We start from the raw sequence: 26,546 nt of genomic DNA, 5'->3' as shown, positions 1-26,546 counted from the left end.
ATTTATTACCTCTTATGTCAATTAATAGTTAAAGGTATGCCATTTATTAATTTGTAAGTCATTGTCCATTGCGTGAATTACTTTTTGAATATGACTTCTGTCAAATGATGCCCCCTCTGCACAACACATTCATCTAGGCGGCGTTGGAAGCTTTCCATAACTCGGTGTAACGTATTCCCTGGGACATTGCCGACGGCAGTTCTGATGCGATCCTTCAACATAGGAATGGTGGCACAACATGCTTGGAAAACTTCTTGCTTCAGGTAGCCCAAAGGAAAAAGTCTGCACATGAAAGATCAGGTGAGCGAGGCGGTCAGGAAATGTCACAAAAACGGGAAATTACTCTACCTGGAAATGTCTGTCACAAGAAATCCATGCAAATTCTGGCTGTATGCGAGGTCGCTCCGTCTTGTTGAAACCATAATTGTTCCACATCCACATCAACCATACCTAATTCGGGAAGAACGAAGTCTTGCAGCATCTTTAGGTAGCGTTCATTAGTGACAGTTACAGCCACACCGCTGTCATCCTCAAAGAAATAAGGGCCAATAATCCCAAATGAAGCAACTCCACACCACACTGTGACACGAGAACTGCAAGGGCTTGATGTGCAGTTCATGCGGGTTTACATCACTCCAATAACGCATATTCTGTTTATTCACCGAACCACATAACTCGAAATGAGCTTCATCTGACATCAGGATGGTGTGCAACATTTGTGGACTTTGGCGAAGGAGATCACGCATGGTTAAGCAGAATGTTTCTCATGAAACCCAATCGCGAGGCCTAATTTCCTGAACAATCTGCAGCTTATATGTGTGAAAATGGATCTTCGTGCAATATTCTCCTGAATGAGCGATCGGACATATGCACAGTTTGCGAATGACAACGAGCAGATCTTTGTGGGCTACGCAATATTGCAGCACGAACATTTTCCACGGCTTTTGTGTCCGTACAGTTCTTTCACTTCTTCCCGGTTTGCCATTACAAACAGAACCTGTTGTTCGAAAAATGCACGTACCCACCTCACAATGGTCCGTCCATCTGGAACTTTCTCATGACGTCCCAAGTTGAAATGTTGCCGAAATAGACGCTGGGTAGCAATAACAGAGTCGTTATTCTTGAAATAACTTTCAACAGCAAAGGCACGATGCTGTGCACTCCACCGCTCCATATCACTGTCACACTCGAAATGGCAGCTCATTAGTACACGAATGCGGCACGAGGTGGCGCGCATTCATGCAGTACGTCATTGTACTACGCAAGTCAAATTACGCTATGAACGCTTCCGCACCCTATATATATATATATATATATATATATATATATATATATATATATATATATATATATATATATATATGGTCTAGGAATTAATTCGTGCGGTTTTACAAAAGATGGCGTAACTAGCTTATTGTCCCATAGTTTCGTTGATCCAAACATGCGTTGAAAACTACTGTCATTGAGCATCTTGTTTAGTATATGTCAGTTGCTTGAAGCGGAAACAACAACATTTTTTCTTCAACTGAAAATGGCGCATTTTGTGCCTGATAAAGTGTTTTTGCGGGGAGTTATTCTTCATTGCTTTAACATGAAGAAAAGTGCTACCGCAAGTCATCATATTTTAGTGGAAGTGTTTGGTGACCATGCTCTAGCTGAGCGAACGTGTCAGAAGTGGTTTGCACGGTTTAAAGGTGGTGATTTCAGCTTGGAAGACCAAAAGCAATTTGGACAGCCAAAAGAATTTGAAGATGAAGAATTGAGAGCATTGCTTGATCAGGATTCGTGTCAAACGCAGGACGAACTTGCAGAAGCATTTGGAGTTGAGCAAACAACAGTTTCCAAACGTCTCAAAGCCATAGGAATGATTCAAAAGATGTCTTATTGGGTTTCACATGAATTGAAAAGAAAGACGTTGAAAGAAGAAAAACCGTTTGCGAATTGCTGCTTCAAAGACAGAAAAGGAAGGGATTTTTGCATCGAATTGTAACTGGTGATGAGAAGTGGATTCATTACGAGAATCCTAAACGAAAAAAGGCCTGGGTGAAGCAAGGTGAACCAGGTCCTTCACAACCGAAACGAGATATTCATTGTGCAAAGGTTATGCTGTATATATGGTGGGATTTGAAACGTGTGGTGTACTATGAACTTCTGAAACTTGGTGAAACTATTAATGGACACCGCTATCGACAACAATTAATGCGTTTGAAGCAAGCTCTGGCCTGAAAACGACCAGAATGGAATAACAGGCATAATAAACTTATTTATCAAGATGATAACGCTCGACCACATGTCGCAAAACCGGTCAAAACCTATTTGGAAAATGTCGGATGGAAAGTGTTACTCCACCCGCGATATTCACCAGACACTGCTCCGTCTGACTACTACTTGATCGATTGCATGAATAACGATTTGATTGGACAGCGGTTCACTTCTTCAGAAAATATCGAAAAATGGATCTTTGATTAGATTGCGTCAAAAGATGAGGAATTCTTTCGACACGGAATCCGTAAATTGCCTGAAAGATGTGAGAAAGTAGTGGCTAGCGATGGACAATATTTTTGTTAACGTATTCATTTACTTTGTTTTTGAAATAAAGCTTCAATTTTTATTAAAAACCGCACGAATTAATTCCTAGACCAAATATATATATATATATATATATATATATATATATATATATATATATATATATATATATATATATATATCTGAATACTGATACCGCGTAATAGCTATTTCCACAATTCGATCATATTAACAATATTAAGAGGGTGGTGCATCACCGTGGCGTTTTGGCAGACTATTTCAACATGAACTGGATATGCAGTTGCTGGAGATTAAGATCTGGTTCTTATGCTGCCTACTATGATCTCCATATATCAATCCGTGTGACTTCTTTCTCGCTTGTCACAACACTTATTGTCCTGTACGCGCGCATCACTGCAGTGGTTGAAATTGATTGCAGCATACTAAGAAGAGTTTAGCTGCAGTTTGAGTATAGGTACACTAGAGCATAATTACGAAATAAGTACTGAAAACATTGTCACCAAAGTTTGCATGACGTTATAGCCATAATGGATATTTTATCTTATGAAGAAAAAGGTCAAAAGTTCTCCTAATACGTGGTCAGTGCATCAAATATCAGCTGAATATTTTAATTGTCTCGAATGAATTTCGCATTTTCTTCAGTTGAAAACTTAGCGAATCCGCTCATAATGCTAAGTCAACAAAGATAATTTTACATCCTACTGGGGATCAAACACGTTACTATACACAGCGATCATTGCTCATTTATGTATACATTGTTTAAACTGAAGTCATCAAGGTAAGAAATCAAGAGCGGGTATGTAGAGCTACTTCTTGTTTATTTTTTATTTGCTAATGATTTTTTTCTTAGATTAAAATATACTATTTTTATGTGTCCTGTACATTCCGTTTATTCACCTTAACTATCATTTTTATTTATTAGCTGTGTGGTGGGCTAAAGTGAAAGTGTTGGGCATAGCCAATTTTGAAATTAAAATACTTAAATATTTGCACCACAATGATGGAGTGCCCTGAATGGACAGTCCCAAGAAGTATTTAAATTAAGTAATTAACAGAAGTTATGTAAATGAGTTATATTAATTAATTGGATTACTTAAATATTAAAGATATAAATGAAATATTCGGTAGAGCTTTTTTTTTTTTAAAAAAAATTAAGTGATTTGAAATATACAAAATACTCTTTAACTCAGGTAATCAGTGGCTTTACTTCAGTACAGATGCTCCATTGAAATGGTCAGATAACAACCATACACCCTTCTCTGTTCATGTTCTTGCCATGCTGTAAAAGAAAAAAACATATGCGAAATTTCCACATACCTTATTTGATGTCTGGAATCCGTACAAGAAAGACTTCCGTGTAATTTTGTTGAATATTTAATGGTGATAAAGTAAACACTCCACTCCTCCACAGAAATCATACAGATTGTAAACACTGATATTCACACACATATATAAAAAAAATATTTTATATTCACACGCATATTAAATCGAAGTGACCGGTCGATAAAAAAATATTTTTTTATGAAAATTTGGCCATTATATATTTCTGTTCATAGTTCGTGCACGTATTGTTTTGACGCGTTCTTCATTGTCTTCTTCCTTCAGTCCTTTCTCTTCTCACTGAAGTTCGCTCGGCATCCTGGAACCTCCTAGAAGGTATAAATTGCTGCTACTGGGCGCTGCTCTGGTTGTTTCTCTGCTACACTGGTGTCTCTCTCTTAGTATCTCTGGATCCATTTGAAGACATCTGGTTTATGCAGTGTTACTGGATAATTATCATCTGAATTGCATCAAAGTCTCTGAAAATGTTCTGGTTCTACGATCCAGTTCCAAAGTTCTCACTATATCGGCCACATATGACGCACTTAAACTTTACTTTTCGAATTGTATACATATATCACACGGCAAACTACATATGAGAGTTATACGCTAGTAGCCATTGTCCTAGCTGCAGATTCAAAACTCAGTCTCTGCATCTATAAAAAAAAAAAATATTATAACTCTCCTTTTTTAAAAAAAAAAAAAAAAACATCTCGTCTCGCAACATGTGTTTCCCGTAAAGCACAGTTAAGTTCTGAGATGACGTTAAATTCTAAGAAAGACTTACTAGAGTTGATATTTCAGATCGAGACGAAAGAAAGAAAAAAAAAACTCAATCTCGAGTAACGTCGCAATTCAGCTATTTAAAATGTGCCTATCTCACAAAACAGACCATTGTCACGATGAGTCTTGCACTAACTGTCACAGAGGATGACCTCTGTATATCGCGTCTTAACACCAACTAACTTGCTCCTTCCCTGTCAAACAGTTTTCTTTTAGAGGAAACAACACGATTTTCAAAGGCTCGCTCCTGACCTACCCAAAATTCAATGTATAGTCCCTTTTCGCGGACCCTAATGGTTTTGTCGCCAAAATGTCTGGGTAGTACACTTTCATGTAATCTTTCATTTATTCTTAGATTATTATTGCTTGTCATCTGTATTGAGTTTGACCACTGGATAGAGGAAATACTAAGCTTTAAAACGGTGTATCATACACTTTGTTACTCAAATGTTAAATACTTGTTTTCGTATTGTTTTCCCCGGCGTCACTATCCATTTTCTTTGTAAACAACATTCCTTGCCGAACCAGTCCATGTGCTTTTGTTTACCTCGCCAGAGTACTCTAGCGGTGATCTCTCGCAACCTCCACATACACATTTGTTCTTGGTTTTCCACTTTTTTTTTTACAATAATTATCATGAATCAACAATATATTGTATATTACATTGTACCTAATATTCCTCTGATTATATTTACATAGGATTCCAGCAGTGACATTCAATTTAGAATTAATAATCAATAAATATACACATATCGACTGCTATGACATTCACGGTACTGCGTATCGCTGTCGTCTCAATTACAGCAATGTCAACACCAAGCACAGTAAAGTAATAAGCTTTTGTTTTAAAGTTAAGGTAACAACGAAAAATCTTTTCTGACCAAAATTACATCTTATCTTACATTTCTACAATTCTAAATATGTAATAATGCTAAGATATGACTGCATTCATAATTTTCAATGGGGGGAAAACCCACTCGCAGGAAGAGCAGAAGCTCTTCCTTGTCGAAACCGCGCTTTGAAGAAAAAAAAATATAGGATAGTTTTCTGGCGGGATCCAACTGACGCTTTCGAAGTTTCTAGTGTCAAAAATGGTCACTTGAAGAAAATCTAACGCCTTATTGTTCCCAAGAATTCTAACCCATTTGCTAAAATATCTGAGCAGAAATATACAAAGGTAGTGGGATAGGATCTATGTCGCCAGGCCACTATCTGCAGCAACGTTAGCAACTCTGCTCACTTCTACCTAACTAAGTTAGAAGTATGATTTAAATATATGACCTAGATAAAATTTCTCTCATATCACAATACTTCTTTAACCTTAGATAGCAATCCTGGGTGCATGTACACAGCTTTTAACTGCTACGGAACATTTCTTTCTTTCTTTCTTTTTTTTTTTAAACTCAGTGGAGCTTTTCCAAGTTAAGTTTTCTTTCCTACATATATTTTTATATTCCAAATAAAAATGTTTAATTCACCAATTTTATATACTAATTAACCTAACTAACTTATATATTCTTAATTAACCTATAGATATGTAAATTATTCTAATATTATACAAAAATTTCGCTTGAAATTAACATAAAAATTCTAAATAGAACATAGCTATATGTGTGCCTCCTATAACATCCCCCTTTGAAATTTTTAATGTATTCCTAAGTACATTTAAAATTTCAACACCTCTACATATTAAATAACCTGATATTTCTACATACATATACAAGTAATTATTGCTACAAAGAAATCTAACCTGTAAATAGTTAAATGTATACTAACAGAGCTATCTAAGTCTGAACGTGAATACATTTTTCTTCTCTTCTTTTTTTTTTTTTTTTCTCTCGAGAGTACCTCAAGTTTGTATTGTTAACCGCACTACCTGTCTCAGACTTCCTGCGGTGTCCTTGCCTTGTATCGTTTGATCAGGTAGGCGTTTCTCGTACATTACTCTTCTTCTGTCACAGAGCCAGCCAAAACATAAACATTGTGTTCGGTTTTCTTGTGGTCAGGTCTAATCTTGAACCTGTTCCCTATCAAATAGTGCTTGAATTTGTTTACTCCTATCTATTAATCCAACAAACTTTTTCAGTTATGACATAGTTTCGTTGAGCAGCGTTAAAAATTCGCGATGTCATTTCGATAATTCTAATGTTTCCATCATCATTTATTTGATATAAGTGTGCAGAACAGCTGACGTCTGAAGCATCGCATTTAAGAATGAGTTGTTTATCCGGAAGGGGCTTCTTTAACAGCACATCTTCCTGAAAGATTTCCCTTATTTCCCGAAATGCCTCCTCATGAATTTCAGTCAATTGAAATTTTGCTCCTTTTTTCAAAAGTTGAACACTTCCGTCCTTTATTGGTACTACAACAAGCGGACTGGTATAGCAAGTCGCAGATTTTCTAATTATTTTCCATGCTTCCCACCGATTAATGATGTTAGTCACCTGATTTCTAAACTTCAATGCATATGGATACATTTTAGCTTTGAATTTCCCTTCTTCACGCAATTCTATACTGTGTTCATATCCCTTTATACACCCTGGTTTTAAATCGAACACTTCTCTATGCTTCATTAACACTTCTTTTAATTTCTGCTTTTCGACCACACTGAGGTCAGTGTACCCTTCTACAAGGCTAGAAATCTCAGCTGGTGTGACTTTAGTTTGTACTTTATTCCATTCATTCGGGCTGTACACTACATTGGCAAGTTCAGCAGCTGTCGGATATTTTCCATCATCCAGATGGGTTCTGAGAGAAGTCATCTCCTTACAATGCCCTTCTCTATTTCTTACATCTTCCATCTGAAACGCATAGATGGATTCTATACCCGTTTCGCCCATTTCGCCTATTTCGCCCATTTCGCCTATGGGAAAAGAATATAAAAATCTCTCTTCATCTTCAAACTCTAAAGTCAAACTCCTGACCACTAACTCACTTTCTTCGATTTCTACATCTCGAAAACTAACCTGAACCTCAGTTGGTGAATTTAGTCTCAAAACTCCCACATTATAATCTAATACAGCCTTGCTCTCAGCAAAGAACTGCGACCCAATAATCAAGGGACGATTTAATCCTTGTACTATTAATCCCACAGTATAGAATTCTTGATTACTGAATGTCATTACTAGCATCACTTGTCCAAGGATTTTGGCTATAGATTTTCCAAAAGCCGAACTAACCTTTATATTGTTTGCTTTTAGGAATGCAGGGGGTGGGGTGATATTCTTTACCTGTGCCCATAGATCACTACTAATTGCACTAATAGATGATCCGCTGTCAAGAAGACCACATACTTTTTTACCAAATAAACAAGTTTCTACTTCTGGTAACGTTATAACATTGTTGGTAGGTACATCCTCCCTTTCATCTGTTTCCAATAAATCTCGAAAAATGGCATTTGATTCATCAAAAAGACCTTTATTTAATTTAATCTCTTTTCCACTTCTCAAAAGCAAGCATAATTCTTTATCTTTACCTTTGGCACTTTTATCATCCGAAAAATAGTGTTTATTAATAATTTTGTCACATTGTATGCAATCTCGGCTATTATTTTCTAATCCCATAATTTCTAACTGTTTGACAAGAGTTTCGCATTCTCCCTTACTATGTTCAGCATGATAAGAACTATCCTCATTACGCACACTACTAGGTAAAAATTTAGCACTATCAGATAGAGAACAGTTATCTGTAGCTCCTAGACAGCGTGCGTACGTTTCTCACTGTCTAGAAACTGTTTGTCTCATATTCCGAGGGCTCTGTGACCTAGATCTTTGGTTTTCACTTTCATTAGAAGAACCGTTACCCCTACTGAATTCCAGATTATTAACCTGCTCTTCACCAGAGTATGATCTCCTCCGACCTCTGGGATTATTTCTGCCCCTGAAGGAACCTCGGTTGTTTGAACGACCCTGAGACCTTTCATTGATATTATTCTCTCCATTTCTATCCCTTGGTGGCCATGTCGTTCCATGGTTGCCAAATTGCCTACTCGTGTTCCCTCTACCTCTCTGTGTATTTCCACCACGATTCTGATTATTGCGATTCTTTCGTGGAGAATATGGGCGATGTCTATACGATGTACCGCTAGACCTTTCATTGTCGCTTTCTTCTATTGACATCATATTAATCCCCCTTCTAATGTTATTGTTTCCACTATTATTTTGATACGTCACTTGCAATTCTGCCACCAGACCAACCAATTCTTCGATTGTTTTAGGTTTGGATGATATCACAGACCTGTAAATCCAAGATGGCAGTTGTCTTGGCAGAATCTTTAAAAGTACTTGCGGTTCTAATGGCGGCGATAAAATACTATTCTTATGCAGCAAGTCTAAAAGGTACTCCGTGGGAAGCCTATTTGAGCGGCTATCAAACCGAGCCGTTAGAATGGTCGCACGTAAGTTCGCCAACTTCTCTTCGCTCAGATAGGTCCGTTTGAAATGCATGATAAAATCTTGATACGTCTTGCACTTAATTAGAGTAACTTGAGCCCATTGCAGTGATGTATTTCTAAAGCATTTCGAGACAAACTGTAGCTTTCGATCTTCCGGTACTCCCGTGAGATCAAAATAATTATCGAGCTCGACAAGAAAATTATGAGACTGCAGTTCACTTTCTAAACCAGAGAATATAGGAAGAGACAGATCACGATGCATCAGTCCCACAGCTGATGCTAGCTGGCACGTAGAGACAGGCGGCTGAGCGTTTGACGAGACGCGGGATTCTGTCTCGTCTCGAAAGACAAAACAAGGAGCGTCTCGAGAGGTACCGGGTTGGTTATTGTTTATTCTTTCACCTCTGTCATCAATTTCTCGAACCGATTTCTTTAAAGAAGCAAGTTCTTTCTCTAATTTGTTGCAAACAGAAGTAATATTCTGTTGTATCTCTTGCATACCATCCCGATATTCGCTCCGGACTTCTTCAAGCTGGTTTTCGTGACCAATTTCTTCGCGTAATCGACCCATTTCTTCTCTCCACTGTATTTCTACACGCTGCATATTATTCTCCGCTTGAGCAATTGAACCCTCAACGCTTTCCAACCTACTTGTCACCTGTTCTACACAAGTCCTGACGCTTTCTACCTGGTTGTCTACTCTCACAATGTCTTGTCCTAAAGTTAATTGTATCTCATCTAATTTTTTATTGTTACTCGCCTCGAGCTGCTGTACCCTCTCATCGTTCGCTCTTATTGAACCTCGTAACTCGTTGCATGCTCCAGCTAATCGCTCATTGAACGATTCTGCTGTTGCATCCAGCCGAGTACTCAGTTCAGCTATACTGTTCATTAATCTACTGCTATTTACTTCCTGTCTTTTCACTAATTCTTGTACTGACTTTTCCTGCTGTTATGCGATTTTTTCCTGCTTATCAACTAATTCCTTTACTGACCTTTCCTGTTTGTCAACGAGTTCTTTCACAGTGCTCTTTACCAGCTGTTGTAACATTACAAACAGTGGATTCATAGATGGATCCATTGTCTCCATGTTCACAACACTGGATGGTCCAGGGATCGATTCCTTTTCGTTTTCCTGACTTCCCTGATTTCCGTTTCCGTTACTAACTTCTCCCTGACTTTCTATATTCGCCATTCTCTCTTCTAACTCTAACTCGCCGAGCTGATTCTGCGGAAAGTTAACCAGGTCTTCGTCCATTTTCTTTTTCTGTAGTCTAGTGACCACCATCAACTTAATAGAAATACTCTAACTTTCTAAGATATGCTAATTTCTGTATCTTATAAAAATAACACGCAAAATAAATCTTATCCCCCTCTTATAATTTCCAACAGGCACACATGGAAAAACTCTAATCAAAATAACTAAATTCTTACGAATAAAACATGTAATGTTGGCTGCTTTTTTTTCGAAATAAACTAGGAAACAAAGAAACAAAATTCGTAAATAAAATGTTGCCGGACACAAAGCTTATTACTTCATTGTTGGTGTATGGCCCTGAACATTTCATTGACAGCATCCACTTTTTTTCTTTCTTTTTTTTTTTAATATTACAACCCGTGACACTGAAGTGATCTCGCCTTACGCTGGGTAAGCCAGATTTTGTGGTGGGCTAAAGTGAAAGTGTTGGGCATAGCCAATTTTGAAATTAAAATACTTAAATATTTGCACCACAATGATGGAGTGCCCTGAATGGACAGTCCCAAGAAGTATTTAAATTAAGTAATTAACAGAAGTTATGTAAATGAGTTATATTAATTAATTGGATTACTTAAATATTAAAGATATAAATGAAATATTCGGTAGAGCTTTTTTTTTTAAAAAAAAATTAAGTGATTTGAAATATACAAAATACTCTTTAACTCAGGTAATCAGTGGCTTTACTTCAGTACAGATGCTCCATTGAAATGGTCAGATAACAACCATACACCCTTCTCTGTTCATGTTCTTGCCATGCTGTAAAAGAAAAAAACATATGCGAAATTTCCACATACCTTATTTGATGTCTGGAATCCGTACAAGAAAGACTTCCGTGTAATTTTGTTGAATATTTAATGGTGATAAAGTAAACACTCCACTCCTCCACAGAAATCATACAGATTGTAAACACTGATATTCACACACATATATAAAAAAAATATTTTATATTCACACGCATATTAAATCGAAGTGACCGGTCGATAAAAAAATATTTTTTTATGAAAATTTGGCCATTATATATTTCTGTTCATAGTTCGTGCACGTATTGTTTTGACGCGTTCTTCATTGTCTTCTTCCTTCAGTCCTTTCTCTTCTCACTGAAGTTCGCTCGGCATCCTGGAACCTCCTAGAAGGTATAAATTGCTGCTACTGGGCGCTGCTCTGGTTGTTTCTCTGCTACACTGGTGTCTCTCTCTTAGTATCTCTGGATCCATTTGAAGACATCTGGTTTATGCAGTGTTACTGGATAATTATCATCTGAATTGCATCAAAGTCTCTGAAAATGTTCTGGTTCTACGATCCAGTTCCAAAGTTCTCACTATATCGGCCACATATGACGCACTTAAACTTTACTTTTCGAATTGTATACATATATCACACGGCAAACTACATATGAGAGTTATACGCTAGTAGCCATTGTCCTAGCTGCAGATTCAAAACTCAGTCTCTGCATCTATAAAAAAAAAATATTATAACTCTCCTTTTTTTAAAAAAAAAAAAAACATCTCGTCTCGCAACATGTGTTTCCCGTAAAGCACAGTTAAGTTCTGAGATGACGTTAAATTCTAAGAAAGACTTACTAGAGTTGATATTTCAGATCGAGACGAAAGAAAGAAAAAAAAAACTCAATCTCGAGTAACGTCGCAATTCAGCTATTTAAAATGTGCCTATCTCACAAAACAGACCATTGTCACGATGAGTCTTGCACTAACTGTCACAGAGGATGACCTCTGTATATCGCGTCTTAACACCAACTAACTTGCTCCTTCCCTGTCAAACAGTTTTCTTTTAGAGGAAACAACACGATTTTCAAAGGCTCGCTCCTGACCTACCCAAAATTCAATGTATAGTCCCTTTTCGCGGACCCTAATGGTTTTGTCGCCAAAATGTCTGGGTAGTACACTTTCATGTAATCTTTCATTTATTCTTAGATTATTATTGCTTGTCATCTGTATTGAGTTTGACCACTGGATAGAGGAAATACTAAGCTTTAAAACGGTGTATCATACACTTTGTTACTCAAATGTTAAATACTTGTTTTCGTATTGTTTTCCCCGGCGTCACTATCCATTTTCTTTGTAAACAACATTCCTTGCCGAACCAGTCCATGTGCTTTTGTTTACCTCGCCAGAGTACTCTAGCGGTGATCTCTCGCAACCTCCACATACACATTTGTTCTTGGTTTTCCACTTTTTTTTTTACAATAATTATCATGAATCAACAATATATTGTATATTACATTGTACCTAATATTCCTCTGATTATATTTACATAGGATTCCAGCAGTGACATTCAATTTAGAATTAATAATCAATAAATATACACATATCGACTGCTATGACATTCACGGTACTGCGTATCGCTGTCGTCTCAATTACAGCAATGTCAACACCAAGCACAGTAAAGTAATAAGCTTTTGTTTTAAAGTTAAGGTAACAACGAAAAATCTTTTCTGACCAAAATTACATCTTATCTTACATTTCTACAATTCTAAATATGTAATAATGCTAAGATATGACTGCATTCATAATTTTCAATGGGGGGAAAACCCACTCGCAGGAAGAGCAGAAGCTCTTCCTTGTCGAAACCGCGCTTTGAAGAAAAAAAAAATATAGGATAGTTTTCTGGCGGGATCCAACTGACGCTTTCGAAGTTTCTAGTGTCAAAAATGGTCACTTGAAGAAAATCTAACGCCTTATTGTTCCCAAGAATTCTAACCCACTTGCTAAAATATCTGAGCAGAAATATACAAAGGTAGTGGGATAGGATCTATGTCGCCAGGCCACTATCTGCAGCAACGTTAGCAACTCTGCTCACTTCTACCTAACTAAGTTAGAAGTATGATTTAAATATATGACCTAGATAAAATTTCTCTCATATCACAATACTTCTTTAACCTTAGATAGCAATCCTGGGTGCATGTACACAGCTTTTAACTGCTACGGAACATTTCTTTCTTTCTTTCTTTTTTTTTTTAAACTCAGTGGAGCTTTTCCAAGTTAAGTTTTCTTTCCTACATATATTTTTATATTCCAAATAAAAATGTTTAATTCACCAATTTTATATACTAATTAACCTAACTAACTTATATATTCTTAATTAACCTATAGATATGTAAATTATTCTAATATTATACAAAAATTTCGCTTGAAATTAACATAAAAATTCTAAATAGAACATAGCTATATGTGTGCCTCCTATAGCTGCTTCCACAAGAGGTGAATTTCTAATTTCCTCTGTTTAGTTTGAATTTTGCATTAGAAACATCTCTTGCAAAATTCGCTACCATCTGGATGAAGGATTTTGAATTTTACATTAGAATATAATGTTGCAAAACACGTCGGAACCAAAAACAGAAGTAAAGGCACAGAGACACAGAATGACAGAATTCGTATTGCACTTCAAGTGAGAAAGGGTAAAGCTCTGTGTTCGTAAAGAGAGAAAGACCTCTTCTGAATATTGAGGGAACAATTTGTGTACTCTCAAGATCGACTGACTGAAAACAAGGCTGGATAGAGAAGTTCACTGTCTGTGAGCTGTGAAAAGGAACTATTACGATGGAGAGAGAAAATCTCTGCTTGATGACCTGAACTGTTCCTGTTCATTGTAAAGAGGATGGTAGGGTAAGAGTTCAATTCTTACGTGTGTGTGTGTATAAGAGAGAAGATAAAAGAATTCTCAACAGAGAAGAAGTCTGTAATACCAGTTCTTATTCCAAAATTTGATTAGCACTCAGAGTAGATTCCGGCATCAGTCATAACGAATTAGGGAATCACGTAGTCCATAGGTAAACTGAGAGGGTTTTTCGTCAAGGGCGTCGATTTTTCTGTAAACTTGGGGGGGCATTCAGATGCAGAAGGTATATATATATGAAGTTTCTAAGGCAAATTGCACTCAAATTATGCCAAGTATTGTATATTCACAAATACAGTAGGGGGCCCACATGAGCTTTGAGGGGGCGGGCCCTCTCGGCCTCCCAGGATCGGCGCCCTTGGTTTTCGTTCTTTTAGTGATTTAGTTCAAAATCATCAAATAAGAACTGACCAAGTTCAGGTTACTGAAAGTGAAGTATACAAATATATTATTGGAAAACGGGATTTTGAGAAGGCCTCTCTAAATTTAACAAAATATTTTCAAAACTGAACATGTCTAAATAGTTAGTGTGTTCTAGCCAAAGCCTCCCGCCACGTTGGTAGTCGTAGTACTACGAGTCACAGTGAAATAAGTGATGATACTTCTAATAAACATAAAAAAATATTAGAAGTAACAGTGAAATAAGTGATGTTACTTGTAATAAACATGACAAATATTAGAAATCACAGCGAAATAAGTGATGATTCTTCTAATAATCATGAAAAACATTAGAAATCACAGTAATAATGTAAATATTTATTGTATGTATTTGTTAGATTTTGCAGTTATATGTGATATTACTTACTTAAAGATTACACGATATTAATATCGAAATTTTATGCAGCATTACCTTTCTTATAATTAAGAATATAATTGTTCTAAAATATTCGCTTGATTCCCCTTTTCATACGACAACCACTATCGAACTCTATAATATATAGGTGTGGCACAATAAGCCGGTGCTAGGGTTGCCAACAGACCTTTATTTTTGTCTGGCTCAGCTATATGTTTCAAGGCTTAAAGTACAATATATTCTTCGTCTGTTTCGAGAATTATGATCGGGTTCAGAGTTGGCAATGCTACGTAGTGCTCGCGTATTTCTGGCAAGTTCTATTAGATCAGAACATATGGCTGAATTGTGCATCCATCTTGTGCTATTTTCACAAATTACCTATGGACCTGTAGTTACACTCATCCGTCAGGATTTGGACCTTACCTTCTATAAGAAAAGTTACACTGTAAAGCTGTTTTATATATGTAAACAGTGCTTCCCTGTAGCTAGTAGAGTGCGCGCCAAAAATTACCACGCACACACTTCACTGAAAAAGCTGTTAATGCTAGTTTATCCTTTTTCATTGCTGTTTTGGAAATTATAATTCAGTAAAATATAATTAGTGAGCACAATAAAATTCTATTTTGCTCGTCTACAACAAAATCATTTTTGTCAAACCAAGAGTAATGTTCCCGATCATATCAGCAGTGGCAGACTTTAAATGCTGAATTACTTAACTGATGTTTCCTAGGTACTGAAAAGCATTTAAAGACGTGATGTAATGTCGTACATACTTAAGGATGGTTGCTTTTTGTTACTAGTATACTAAGATAAAATCTAATTCAGATTAGAGACATTTTCTGTTAGTTTATAAAGAGAACTTAAAATTGTATATTTCAGTTCGTTTAAAGCATCAAATACAAAACAAACTACATTTTAAGCATGTGCTTCAACTTTAAAAAAACTTTAACGCCAATGTTATTGGCATAATTGACTTTGAAGGTATCAGAACTGGGTTAGAAATTTGTAATGAATTGAATATTATTTTCCAGCAAGAATTTGTCTCAAATTGGAATTATTTAGTAAAGCGGTGATTCCTACATTAATAGTAGCAAAAAAGAGTAACGAATCAAACTATAAATTCGTCTAAAATGTTATTAATAATCGCAGGAACTCAGTGACAAGTATATAGCACAAGCTTCATTGTTATTAGGATTAACCCTAAACAGTATTGGAATCTTAGAGTCTAAAATGACACTAGATTCTCGGAAATTTTTCTTGTTCAAGGTTGCAACGCTGATAGTAAAATCTGCCCAGGAAAAGAATCATTTGTTCTTATTCGTAAAAATAAATTAACTTTTGATAATTGACATCAACAAATTTCTGTCAATGTTTTTATTTTTTATTTTGACGTTTTGTCACGTGAAATTGATTAATATTGGATTTAATGTACTTTTTCAGCACAATCTGTGTAAAAAGTGGCCTTCTGATTAGATTAATGTCCAAAAGTTTATTTATTTTCACGAGTAAGAACACATTAGTCATTTTTCCTCTGCAGATTTTACTGTCAGTGTTGCAATCTTGAATATGAGAAATTTCCGGGTCTCTACTGTCATTTTAGATTCTGAGATTCCAATACTGTTTGGAGCTCCTTCGAGGCTAAGCGGTTAGCGTACGCGCCTTTGGCATGGGAGACCGGGGTACGATTACCGGTGGGAGCTCATGTGATTTGGATTCCACGTTAATCAGTAGGTTCCGTCTCGCTGCTCAAAGGGACGTTAAATTCAAAATCAGCTCTGACTCCAATACTCTTTAGGGTTAATGTTAATAACAATGAAGGTTGCACTATTTACTTGTCGCTGAGTTCCTGTGATCATTAATCAAATTTTAGAGGACTTTATATAGTTTGATTCGATATTCTTAGCATTCACATTGGGAATTGAACCAGTGTGCACGCACACAAAAAGATACACGCTACCTACTTAGCCAGCAAGAGACATTTGTATTTTGAAATGTTTATTAATGGTTTTAATTGTCGTTCACTATGTAATAGAATCGCAGAGAAAACAGGAAAAATATTATCTTCGTACAAGTTATTTTTTATTTAATTTTGTTGTTAGTCGTGAGTCGTAATGTAACAGTGATATTTTGTTTTGAAAACTTGCTTGAATCAAGCAATAAGCACTTAAAAAGTGGATAGTACTTAAACTTTATTTTCTGCTAAGTGTGTGCAATTAAAATTTTCCTGGAAACATTATTGCAGCTTACTTGTTCTTTTTTCCTTATATTCACTTAATAGAAAATGTACTGTGTATTAATGGTGTTTTCATTAACGTACGCCCATTTCAACGACAGAATTTAGTTGACGTTTCAACGACGGAAGTTTAGAAGGCATCTCAATTGTGAAACTTCGTTAGGTAATAAAAGTCAACTTACGAATTAAAATTTAAAAATAAATAAACCAGTTTTGAATAATTCGTAGTATGTTTCCATAAATACCTCTGGAAATTTGGATAAATATTAGAGCCATGAGAAACAAATATGCACTCAAATTAATTAGGAGTACTCAAAAGAATTTAAATCTTCTCTCTCTCTCTCTCTCTCTCTTTCTGTCTATGGTATTGAAATCTAATCATGTACAAGGTAAGTATATGTTGAATAACATACTTCTCAAGCTAATGAACTGTTAACAGGTTTTTGCCATGAATTGGATTGAGTTCTACTAACTTTTCAATAGCGCATCATACTTTCGTTTTGACATCAATATTAAAATTTCCTTTCGCAGTTTGTATGAGGCGTTCTGGGTAATAAAGGCTAACTCAAAATCTGAACGCTCGGAAATTATATTTGAGAAGTTCAAATGGGAACACCAATCTGCTTTGTTGTAGCCTATTCTGGCTGTCTAAAAACAGTACTTAAAAATTTTACTTCTGACTTAGGCTTCACAATAGTATAAATCCAATTTGATATTTAGGCCTTAAATTAACTAGACGCCAGCCTCGTATTTCTAGTCTCCACGTCGACCTAGCGCCCGGGATTTTTCGAGCCCTAACCACATATGTAGTTTGAGGAATTCATTTCTTCTTCGTTTAGAAAATATAATTTCAAAACAAATGAAGAAATATTTTGAAAGTTCAAAATGAATTGTCAGAAAACAAACCTTTCTTTTTAGAGTTCGCCCTTATTACCCGGAATGATTCATGTGCACTATAGAAAATAAAAAAGTAAATGCTTAATGCTTAGAATCCAGAAGTAGTTTTTCGACTTTCAGTTTGCTTTGAAATATTTGAAAGGTGCAGCGAAATAGATGGACGCCTACACGGATGAATAGATTCGTAATTCCACACTAAAATAACACGATCAACAACTTCATGCTTTAGCTCTCCACGCTGGTGTAGATGCTATGGTGCGATTCTTTGATGCAGCAGGCCCGGGTTCAGTTCACAGTTTGAAACGGACAGGATACAGTTGAACACATGGAGCGATCTGGACGTCCTTCAATTAGTGGCTTGGACCAAAAAAAAAAAAAAAAAAAACTGGCCAAGTGAAAATTCTCCTGGACTCCGACCGTCGTTTGTATCATGTTTTCAACAGTCTCCCAATCGTTCTTGAACTCACTGAACCGCCGGAAAACCTGAGCCCTTGACAGGGCGTCGTCTTTGTAAATCTCCTTGACTAAGGCAAGCATATTGGAAGCGGTTTTGCCCAGGTGAAAGCAAAATTTCATTGCGTAGCGCTGCTCCAGCGAACGCTCCGTTTCTCACGTTCTCTGCCATGAGAAAATAAAAATCAAAAACAGCTTTTGCACTACGCGTGATCCTCAGTGTGTCAGAGCTCGGACGCGACTGTCGCCCGGTGCGTTGCTTAGTTTAGACTCCCCACCACCATCACAAATCCGCCCACGGAGAGCGCGCTGCTGGCGACTGGACTTTATGGACAATCCTTGTACATGTTCTGTGGTTATGAATTAGCAATGATTTTGTTCTTTAAAATTTTTCTTTCACGCATCCTCACAGGAAAAACAATGTGCGGTGATATTAGTTTCTTATCTACTATTTATACATATCCTATAGTCGTGAGTTTAGAGTAGTTTTGTTCTACACAATTCTTCCTTCACCCATCCTCACAGGGAAACGGAACACGGGGTGAGAATAAAGTTTGTTGATGGCAATTTACATGGACTGCGACGACTCACCTAACATACTGGTAATTGCGTTTTGAGCCATTCATGAACAGAGCTTGCAAAATAAAAGGGTCACTCTTTACATGAATATGAAAATATAAAGTTATCTCAAGTGGAAATAATAGGTCACAAATGATCTTTAAGCATAGTTAACACTTTCAATCCGAAGCCCAGTCAGGACTCGTAGTAAGGTTTTAATGCAACCATCCGGAAAGTGAGTCTAGGTCAGGTCTTAAACATGAGTTTTCTGTTATCTTCTGCGGTGCAAAAACGAAAAAAAATCCTGATATTTAACGGTCCAATTATGAACGTGTTATAGGCTGGGAAACTGTTACAAACTACACTGTAGCACCCAAATACAAACTAGCTATAAAGAATTTTCAAAGATTTCCCTAATTGTTGTTTTTCGTTGATTTTCCATGTAAGTGGAAAAAGTTTGTTTAATGCATTTGTGTAGGAATTTCACTGATATCGATAGTAAACAGCATTTGTTTTTTTTTTTTTTTTTACATTATATTGTAAAAAAAAAATCATGTTAAATGAACGGATGTTTGCTAAAAGCAAATTTGAAGCAATTCCATCCAGTAATACTGACAAGTGTTGTACTCATCTTCAAATTGAATAATTAAGTATTTATTTGCCATTAAATTTTATTTGGCGTTTCGTGTATCTATCCTTTTTTCTTCACTACCTGATACTTTGTTTTTAAGAAAGCACTAAACTGTGAAGAAACTGAAATTTACCCAGAAGTTCAGAAGCTAAAAATTTTAGGTAAGGATCTGCATTCATTGTGTCCCAAAGAAATAGCCCCATAACTTGACTGGAGGTCATACTAAAGTACACTGTGGTTTTGCATCTTTTCAACAGTGGTGTCCAGTAGTGACAATTGTGGCGGATCATAAATCGTTCTACTCTAAGACAGTTCAGTTCCTCCAAAGGTTGTGTAACAGTTACGTTAGGTCAGAATTCCAAACAAACATGGTCATTTTCTTAGTCCATTCGACGAAAACAATTTTCTGCTGATAGCTACGAGCAATGATGCAGCTTCCAGTTTAATTCCTTTATATTGTGTTAAAAGACAGATCACTTTCACGAAAGGCCTGGTGTGTTGACTTTTATGGACTTCAATGAACATTTCCCACATACTTGTAAAGAGATACTTATCAATGAAATTGAAACAGCTGAAATTGTCAATGGGCAAAAGGTGACCGCAGTGGTTGGTTGTTGTTGTTGGTGCGTTAGGCAAACCCCATCCTACGGGCAAACCGGAGCAGTAGAATGGCAGCGTTCAGTGGACCTGGTTAAAATAGGCGACCTCTGATATCCAACGAGAGCAAATAATTGGCGTTCGGTTATGTGGTGCAAGCATATCGAAAGTGCCAAGTGTCCAAAGTGATTACAGTCTACAAAACTCACACAGTATAACTACATCGGAGAAGGAAAACAGTAGTCGGAAGAAAATCCCCAGGACAGGTACCGGCGAGCATTAAAGCGCATTTAGAGTCAGGGTCGTTGTAAGTGATGGAAAAACTCAAGCAGAACCTCCCACACTCTGCATCAACAATCACAGCGCGCCGCGAGCTCATGATATGGAGATACGGAGTCAGATTGTACGAGCAAAACCACTGACAAGAGACCTACATTTAACATGACGCCAATTATTCCTCGAGGATGCAACATTGATTGCTGATGATTGAAAAAGTGTGATATGGTCGGAAGGGTCATCGTTTACTTTATTTCAAACCACGTACCATGTTTATATTTGGCGGACGCCCAAAGAATAGTATGATCCACAATATCTCTCCCCAACCGTGAAACATGGCAGTGGCTTTGTGATGCTGTGGGTAGCAATATCCTGGTTTTCAGTGATTCCTGTGCTGATTCTTACCATTCACCTCCTTGTCAGTGATTATGTCCTCATTTTAGGGAATATGTTAATTCTGTGATGTAGATATTGTTTCCTGACAATGATACCCTATTCGATGACGATAATTCGCCGAATCTCACAGTTGGATCTGTTTCGGCATAGTCTGAGAAACAACACGATGAAGTAAAACCCATCCTGGCATCCGATCCAATTTCCGAAACTGAACATAATTGATCATGTGTGGTCCATTTTGGATACACGAATCCGGCGCAGATTTTTGCCTTCTTCTCTCACGGAACTGAGTAATTCATTGCACGAAAAAAGGTATAATATTCCACTTGCTACCATTCACGGCTTCTATAACTCTATTCCACGTCTCATTAGAGTTGTTCTGAGGGCGAAAGGTAGTCCAACGCAATATTAAGCTTCTAAGTTGCATTTTTCTCAGGTGTTTCATTAAGTTGATAAATATATGTATTCTCTTCTTGTCTGGATGTGTAGGGACGCCTTCTTCGGGTAAGTACCACAGATCCTGTAGTAATGAGTTTCGAATTGGAATTGTTGATGGTTTTGGTATCAACTGAAGCATGTATACTATGCCATCTTCTTTGCCACCTGCAGAACAGGCTGCTACATTTTGTAATACCATTCGATCTGAGCACGATCACTTAGTGTGAAGCGTTTTGGTATTCTAGGCTGCTGTGATTACTTTGCAATGAAACCAAAATACAAGTTGATTAGCAATATAATTTTATCATTTTAGGAATACATGTTTCTTTTTATGTACTTTATGCAAATTGTGAAATTTATAATATCTCTATCTATCTATCTATCTATCTATCTATCTATCTATCTATCTATATATATATATATATATATATATATATATATATATATATATATATATATATATATATATATATATATATATAACCTATTAATTCCCTTTTAATAGAGAGTTCTTTCCACCCAATTTCTAGAATAATTATAAAGATCATTTGTATACTAATAATTTGCAAATTTATTTTCAAAATGTATTAACTTGTAAATGCGTACTGTGGTTTTCATCACTTCCACATCAATAGTATACACCTAGTATCTTCTGTGAAACATGCTCTTGACGGTTTAGCGTATTGCAAATGACATCCTTGTGCCAGTCATCCTTGTCTGGAGAGTGTCCTTCCATATTCACTGTATCAGACATCCCGCTGTGCTCCAGTATAATCCAGTATAATTACATATTGGATCAATATTTGAAGTGGTTTGTTAATAATCGTGGTCTATCGTGCGGACACGGAATATCCCAAAATCTCTACTGTGCCAAACGAAATTAAATGACTAAATGTGAAAAATAAAGATATTCGTTGGGAATTTCATGTCTGTTTTTATGTATTTATTTATTTGTTTTTCATATTTGACTATATTATTTTTCATATGTTAAAAGCAAATTTATTGCTTGGAGGTTTATTGCTAGGAACTAACAAAAACATTTTATTACATTTTAATCTAATTATGTAGAAATATTAACCACTAAATGGTTTTTCGTATTTTTAACTTTTTGTTTCATTTCCAGCATTATGTTTATCCTTAACACAGAAGATATGTTTTAGGATAGACCAATTGCTATTTTAACAGATACAGAGAGAGTTTTGCATTCGAGTTTTAAGAGCTGAATTTTCTTTTATGCTCGACTACCTGCGAAACAGCATCCGCCTTATGCAGAGCGTTTTGACGTGTGATTAGAGTCATACTAAAGACCTGAATTTTGCAGGAAACATATGTTTCTTGAACTCTTTAGTATAGCACTAATCACTAGTCAGAACGAATCTGCATGAAGTCTCATATGTTTATTATCTGATCATTTCTTAGGTAGCTGATACTGAAATGCTGAATAATGTAGCTACGTTTCGTGTTGTATTTTAACGTTTGAATTTTCTCGTTTCTGATATTTATTAACTAACATTTGTACCAATCTTCTGGACTATCTCTCTATTACGTTATACCAATAAATGTATCAGGTTCATAATATTCGTACTACAACTGTAACAATGCAGTGCAATATGTGAAATGGGGAAAACATTTGATGCTATAGAGTAGACATCAGGAGATAGTCCATGTAGTTTCTTACCACGTGCGGAGGAAAAATGCACTTTGGTGCGAATGTTACCAACCACGGTCACTATGTGTACACAAGGATGTTACAAAATAGGGGATCTACCTAAACAATAAAGTCGTGAAGTCATACGTCACAGTTTCTCCATTCCACTTTGCTTGCTAAGATCGCAATGTTTTGAACAAACATTCATGGCGGAAACGAGAGTAGCAAATCAGACATGCCGATGCTCGTTTGTTATTCTTTTTTTTTTCATTTTTGGCTTCATTGAGTTGAAAGATGAAGATACATATGAGCAGATCCTCTATTTTATAACATCCTTGGTTTCATACCATTAAGAAAACTGCTATTGTAGATGCACCGAAAAAGCCATGACACGTGAGTAATGGTAACTCCCATGTGAGCTGTCATGGACCCTCTTTTGCTGGGTTCTGTATAGAAGTAACGGAAAATGGATGAATTAAACAGTCATACTGAATGTTTCAGATAAAAAGTCCATTGGTCATAAATCAAAAAAGGCAGAAGATAAAACAATGAAACAAAAAAGTGAGATAAGGAAACGTCAGAATACTCTATTCGGTACACCCTCTGACATTCTTCCGTTTGACTTTTTAGTTCATCCTTTTACCCCCAACCGTTTGAGATTTATAAGCTCTCGATGTTTTATTTGAAACACCCGGTAGTAAAACAACATTTTGCACGTCTTTCACGACTCTAGTGCGAACTATTAGCTGGAGATACCTAAAATGGAGGATGCATGAAGTTGAAATTCCATTCCACCAAATTTCTCACAACCCTAATTACTAAATAATGAGCAATGTTCAATTAAAAGTATACATTATACTACAGAATTGTATTATTTATCTTACTGAATGAGCTGAATATGTTAATGCTGATACGAAAGATGTAACTAGTTCTTTAGTATGTTTACATGCACTGTAAGTTCCGTGTGCGGGAGTTAATGATGGTAAGAGGGCCAACAATATTTACGTTTGGCAAACTCAGGTGATAGCGAACTAAGGAAAAAGTTTTGTTGTAATCTCTTATCAGGTTAATTAGTACGAAAACTGCGATTGGTAAACAACAATGAAACCGATAACCCTTAAGTCATGATTAAGATAGTTATTCAGGGCTATAGTACTCATCAATTTTGATCAGATATTTCAGGCATATGATGGTCATCATCATGAAAATATATTGGTGTGGTGTTATATTTGTCACACTAGTTCTCAAGACAGGAACTATCATTAAGTTTTTGTTAAGGCTTGCGATGCATCCAAATCATACTCATGAAACAACTAGGCTGTAATTTCACAATATTACTAGCACATAACGTTAGAAACAAGACGCAGTGACAAGTGTATATCACGTGAAGGAATTTTGTTTATGTGGCGTAATATTTTCTCAATTAATGAAATGAAATGAAATCTTTAAGCTTTACGTCCCACGGTTATGCCGGTTAGGCTAAAGGAGACGGTGATAATGAGAAATGAATGAAATGGTGAATAAAGAAAGTGAGAGGAAACGTTCATGTGTATTTATAACCGTCATGATGTGGGAATTTTGTACTCTTCAGGATAAGGTTTTTGGATGTTCCAAAGTTCACGAAACTAATGCCGTTGTCATTACTTTCCTTATGCAGACTTTCTTTCCCTATAACCGGTTTAAAAATATCTTGTCGCTCTACCTTGGCATTAAAATCCTCTAATAGAATTTTCATATGGTATCACGGGACTTGGTTGAATACCCGTGATACTTCTTAAGAAGTGTCTTTTATATCGTCATACTTATCTTCTGTTAGTGCATGTACACTCATGTCGAAAATGATTGTCGCATATCTATAACTGTCTTCTTGTAAGAATATAATTTGATAATGATTTTGCAGGGTACTTTTAATACTGATACTATGTGTATAATCGGGAAATGTTTATTTCTGGTAAATTTCATAGGAAAAGAATTATAAATACGAAAATTAGAACGAGTAAAACAAAATGTTGCTAAATGAACAAGATATTTTTATTTTCGTTTTATTGTTCTTATTTACTGCTCTTTTGACATGAAATTTGCCACATACATGTCTCTGCCCATTATACACATACTAACATTGTAAGAAATACCGGGCGAATTCGTTATCAAATTACATTCCTACAACAGCATATTTATAGACATACGACAATAATTTTGGACATGAGTGTACATTTAAAACAGTAATATCACACCACCTACCCTTAAGAGTAATAAAAGAAAGTCTATCGTTAACAAATTCAACCCGTCTAATTGCTGATATTAAAAGAATCGAAATTAAAATGCTATTTGTATGGTCACATACAGAATAAAATTACAAAAGTTTACAATTATTACTGGAAATTAACGCTGTCACCCATTTGGAACATTTTAAAAGCACAGAGTTTCTAATGTATTGAAATTTCATTTCTTATCGATAGTATGAAGCGTTATAAATAGTTGTACTGTAAATTTCCGTAACTGATCTCTAAGTGGATCTGTATACTAACTAAGGTAGTTTTGTCAAGTTTACAAAATGTTTGAAATAATCCTCTTTAAAACAGGTCTTATTTGTAAAAGACTACATATTGATCGCTTCTGGCTGTTGCAATGGTTTGTCCAATCCGCTTGATTTAAAAAATCAACATAGTATAACAACAAAAGTTTCTTCTCTTAAATGAAAAAGGAAGGAATAGCTTGGAGTGGTGAGTGTAGGGCGCGCCGAATTCTACTTCGCCCCGGGCGCCGAAATCTCTAGTTACGGCTCTGGGTACACGATACTCCAAACATAGCGAGAGTTGAGGGTTCCACCCCGGAAAATTGTCCTCAAAATGTAGTTTCAAGATTTTTAAAATGAAAATGGAGAGTTTTTTTTGTTTGATTGTTTTTCGTGTTTTCTTTTCTTTCCTTAACACTGGAAATATTGTCGAATGAGAGTATGGTGTTATAATCACGAATATTCTTAGAATTATAAACCCCCTAACTTAGTACTTGTCACTCCATTATGAAAACTAACCTTTGTATTTTATATATTTTAGAAGGGAAGAAAGCAAGCTAAGTTAGTTTATATTAATAAAATCTAATCTTTTTTTTTTTTTTTGTATAATGATGAACTAAATGCAAGCCTTTCATTTCAATTTGTTCGTTTTATATATTATGACTCCCAGACGTCTCGTTTTAGCCAAGATAGATCTAGATTTACATATCTGTTCCCACAAAATTGTTCGAAACTCCAAATGTCCCGGTTTTTCTCCAAAACATAAGTTAATATAATATCTGCCATTCTTTTTTTCAATCCCGCTTTTAACAGTTCTGAGTACTCAACTACTATGAATAATATACCATATGTCACTCATTTTTGGTGAGTGTTAACATACTGTTTAAGTAATTCTGATATTTCACCAAAAACCAAGCACATAACTTTGAATATATTATAAATTTTCATAGCATGTTCCGATCTTTTAGTCCAAAAATCTTGGAGCTCTATGACTATACTATAAAGATAACCAAAAAAGTTCTGTCGCTTTTTCATCCATTTTCAAGCATCGAGATGTCACCTAAAACGTACCTGAAAGATAGTCTCCAACAGCATCGACGACCTTCTGCCAACTTTCTGGAAGGCCATAAATTTCATCGTGGTAGAACTTGGTGGACCGTGAGGCGAAGAGTAT

At 36.0% G+C, this 26,546-nt stretch overlaps 1 protein-coding gene and 1 long non-coding RNA gene across 2 annotated transcripts in view; one reads left to right on the top strand and one right to left on the bottom strand.

The window, feature by feature from the left end:
- Positions 1-8,246, bottom strand: part of LOC145690170 (uncharacterized) — a 68,589-nt gene extending 60,343 nt beyond the window's left edge. The window contains exon 1 of the mRNA XM_081764802.1: positions 3,868-8,246. Within this exon, the coding sequence (XP_081620928.1) occupies positions 6,711-8,216 (1,506 nt within the window). The 5' untranslated portion in view covers positions 8,217-8,246 and the 3' untranslated portion in view covers positions 3,868-6,710. The remainder of the gene's footprint in view (positions 1-3,867) is intronic.
- The window catches only part of LOC145690171 (uncharacterized), a 315,735-nt gene that overhangs the window by 2,190 nt on the left and 286,999 nt on the right, over positions 1-26,546 (top strand). The window lies entirely within an intron of this gene.

The sequence above is a fragment of the Thermobia domestica genome, chromosome 7, assembly GCF_964235325.1.
Source record: "Thermobia domestica chromosome 7, izTheDome1.hap1.1, whole genome shotgun sequence".
Classification (NCBI taxonomy): domain Eukaryota; kingdom Metazoa; phylum Arthropoda; class Insecta; order Zygentoma; family Lepismatidae; genus Thermobia; species Thermobia domestica.
Note: the sequence above shows the minus strand (reverse complement) of the source record. Positions and strands in the feature narration are given on the sequence as shown.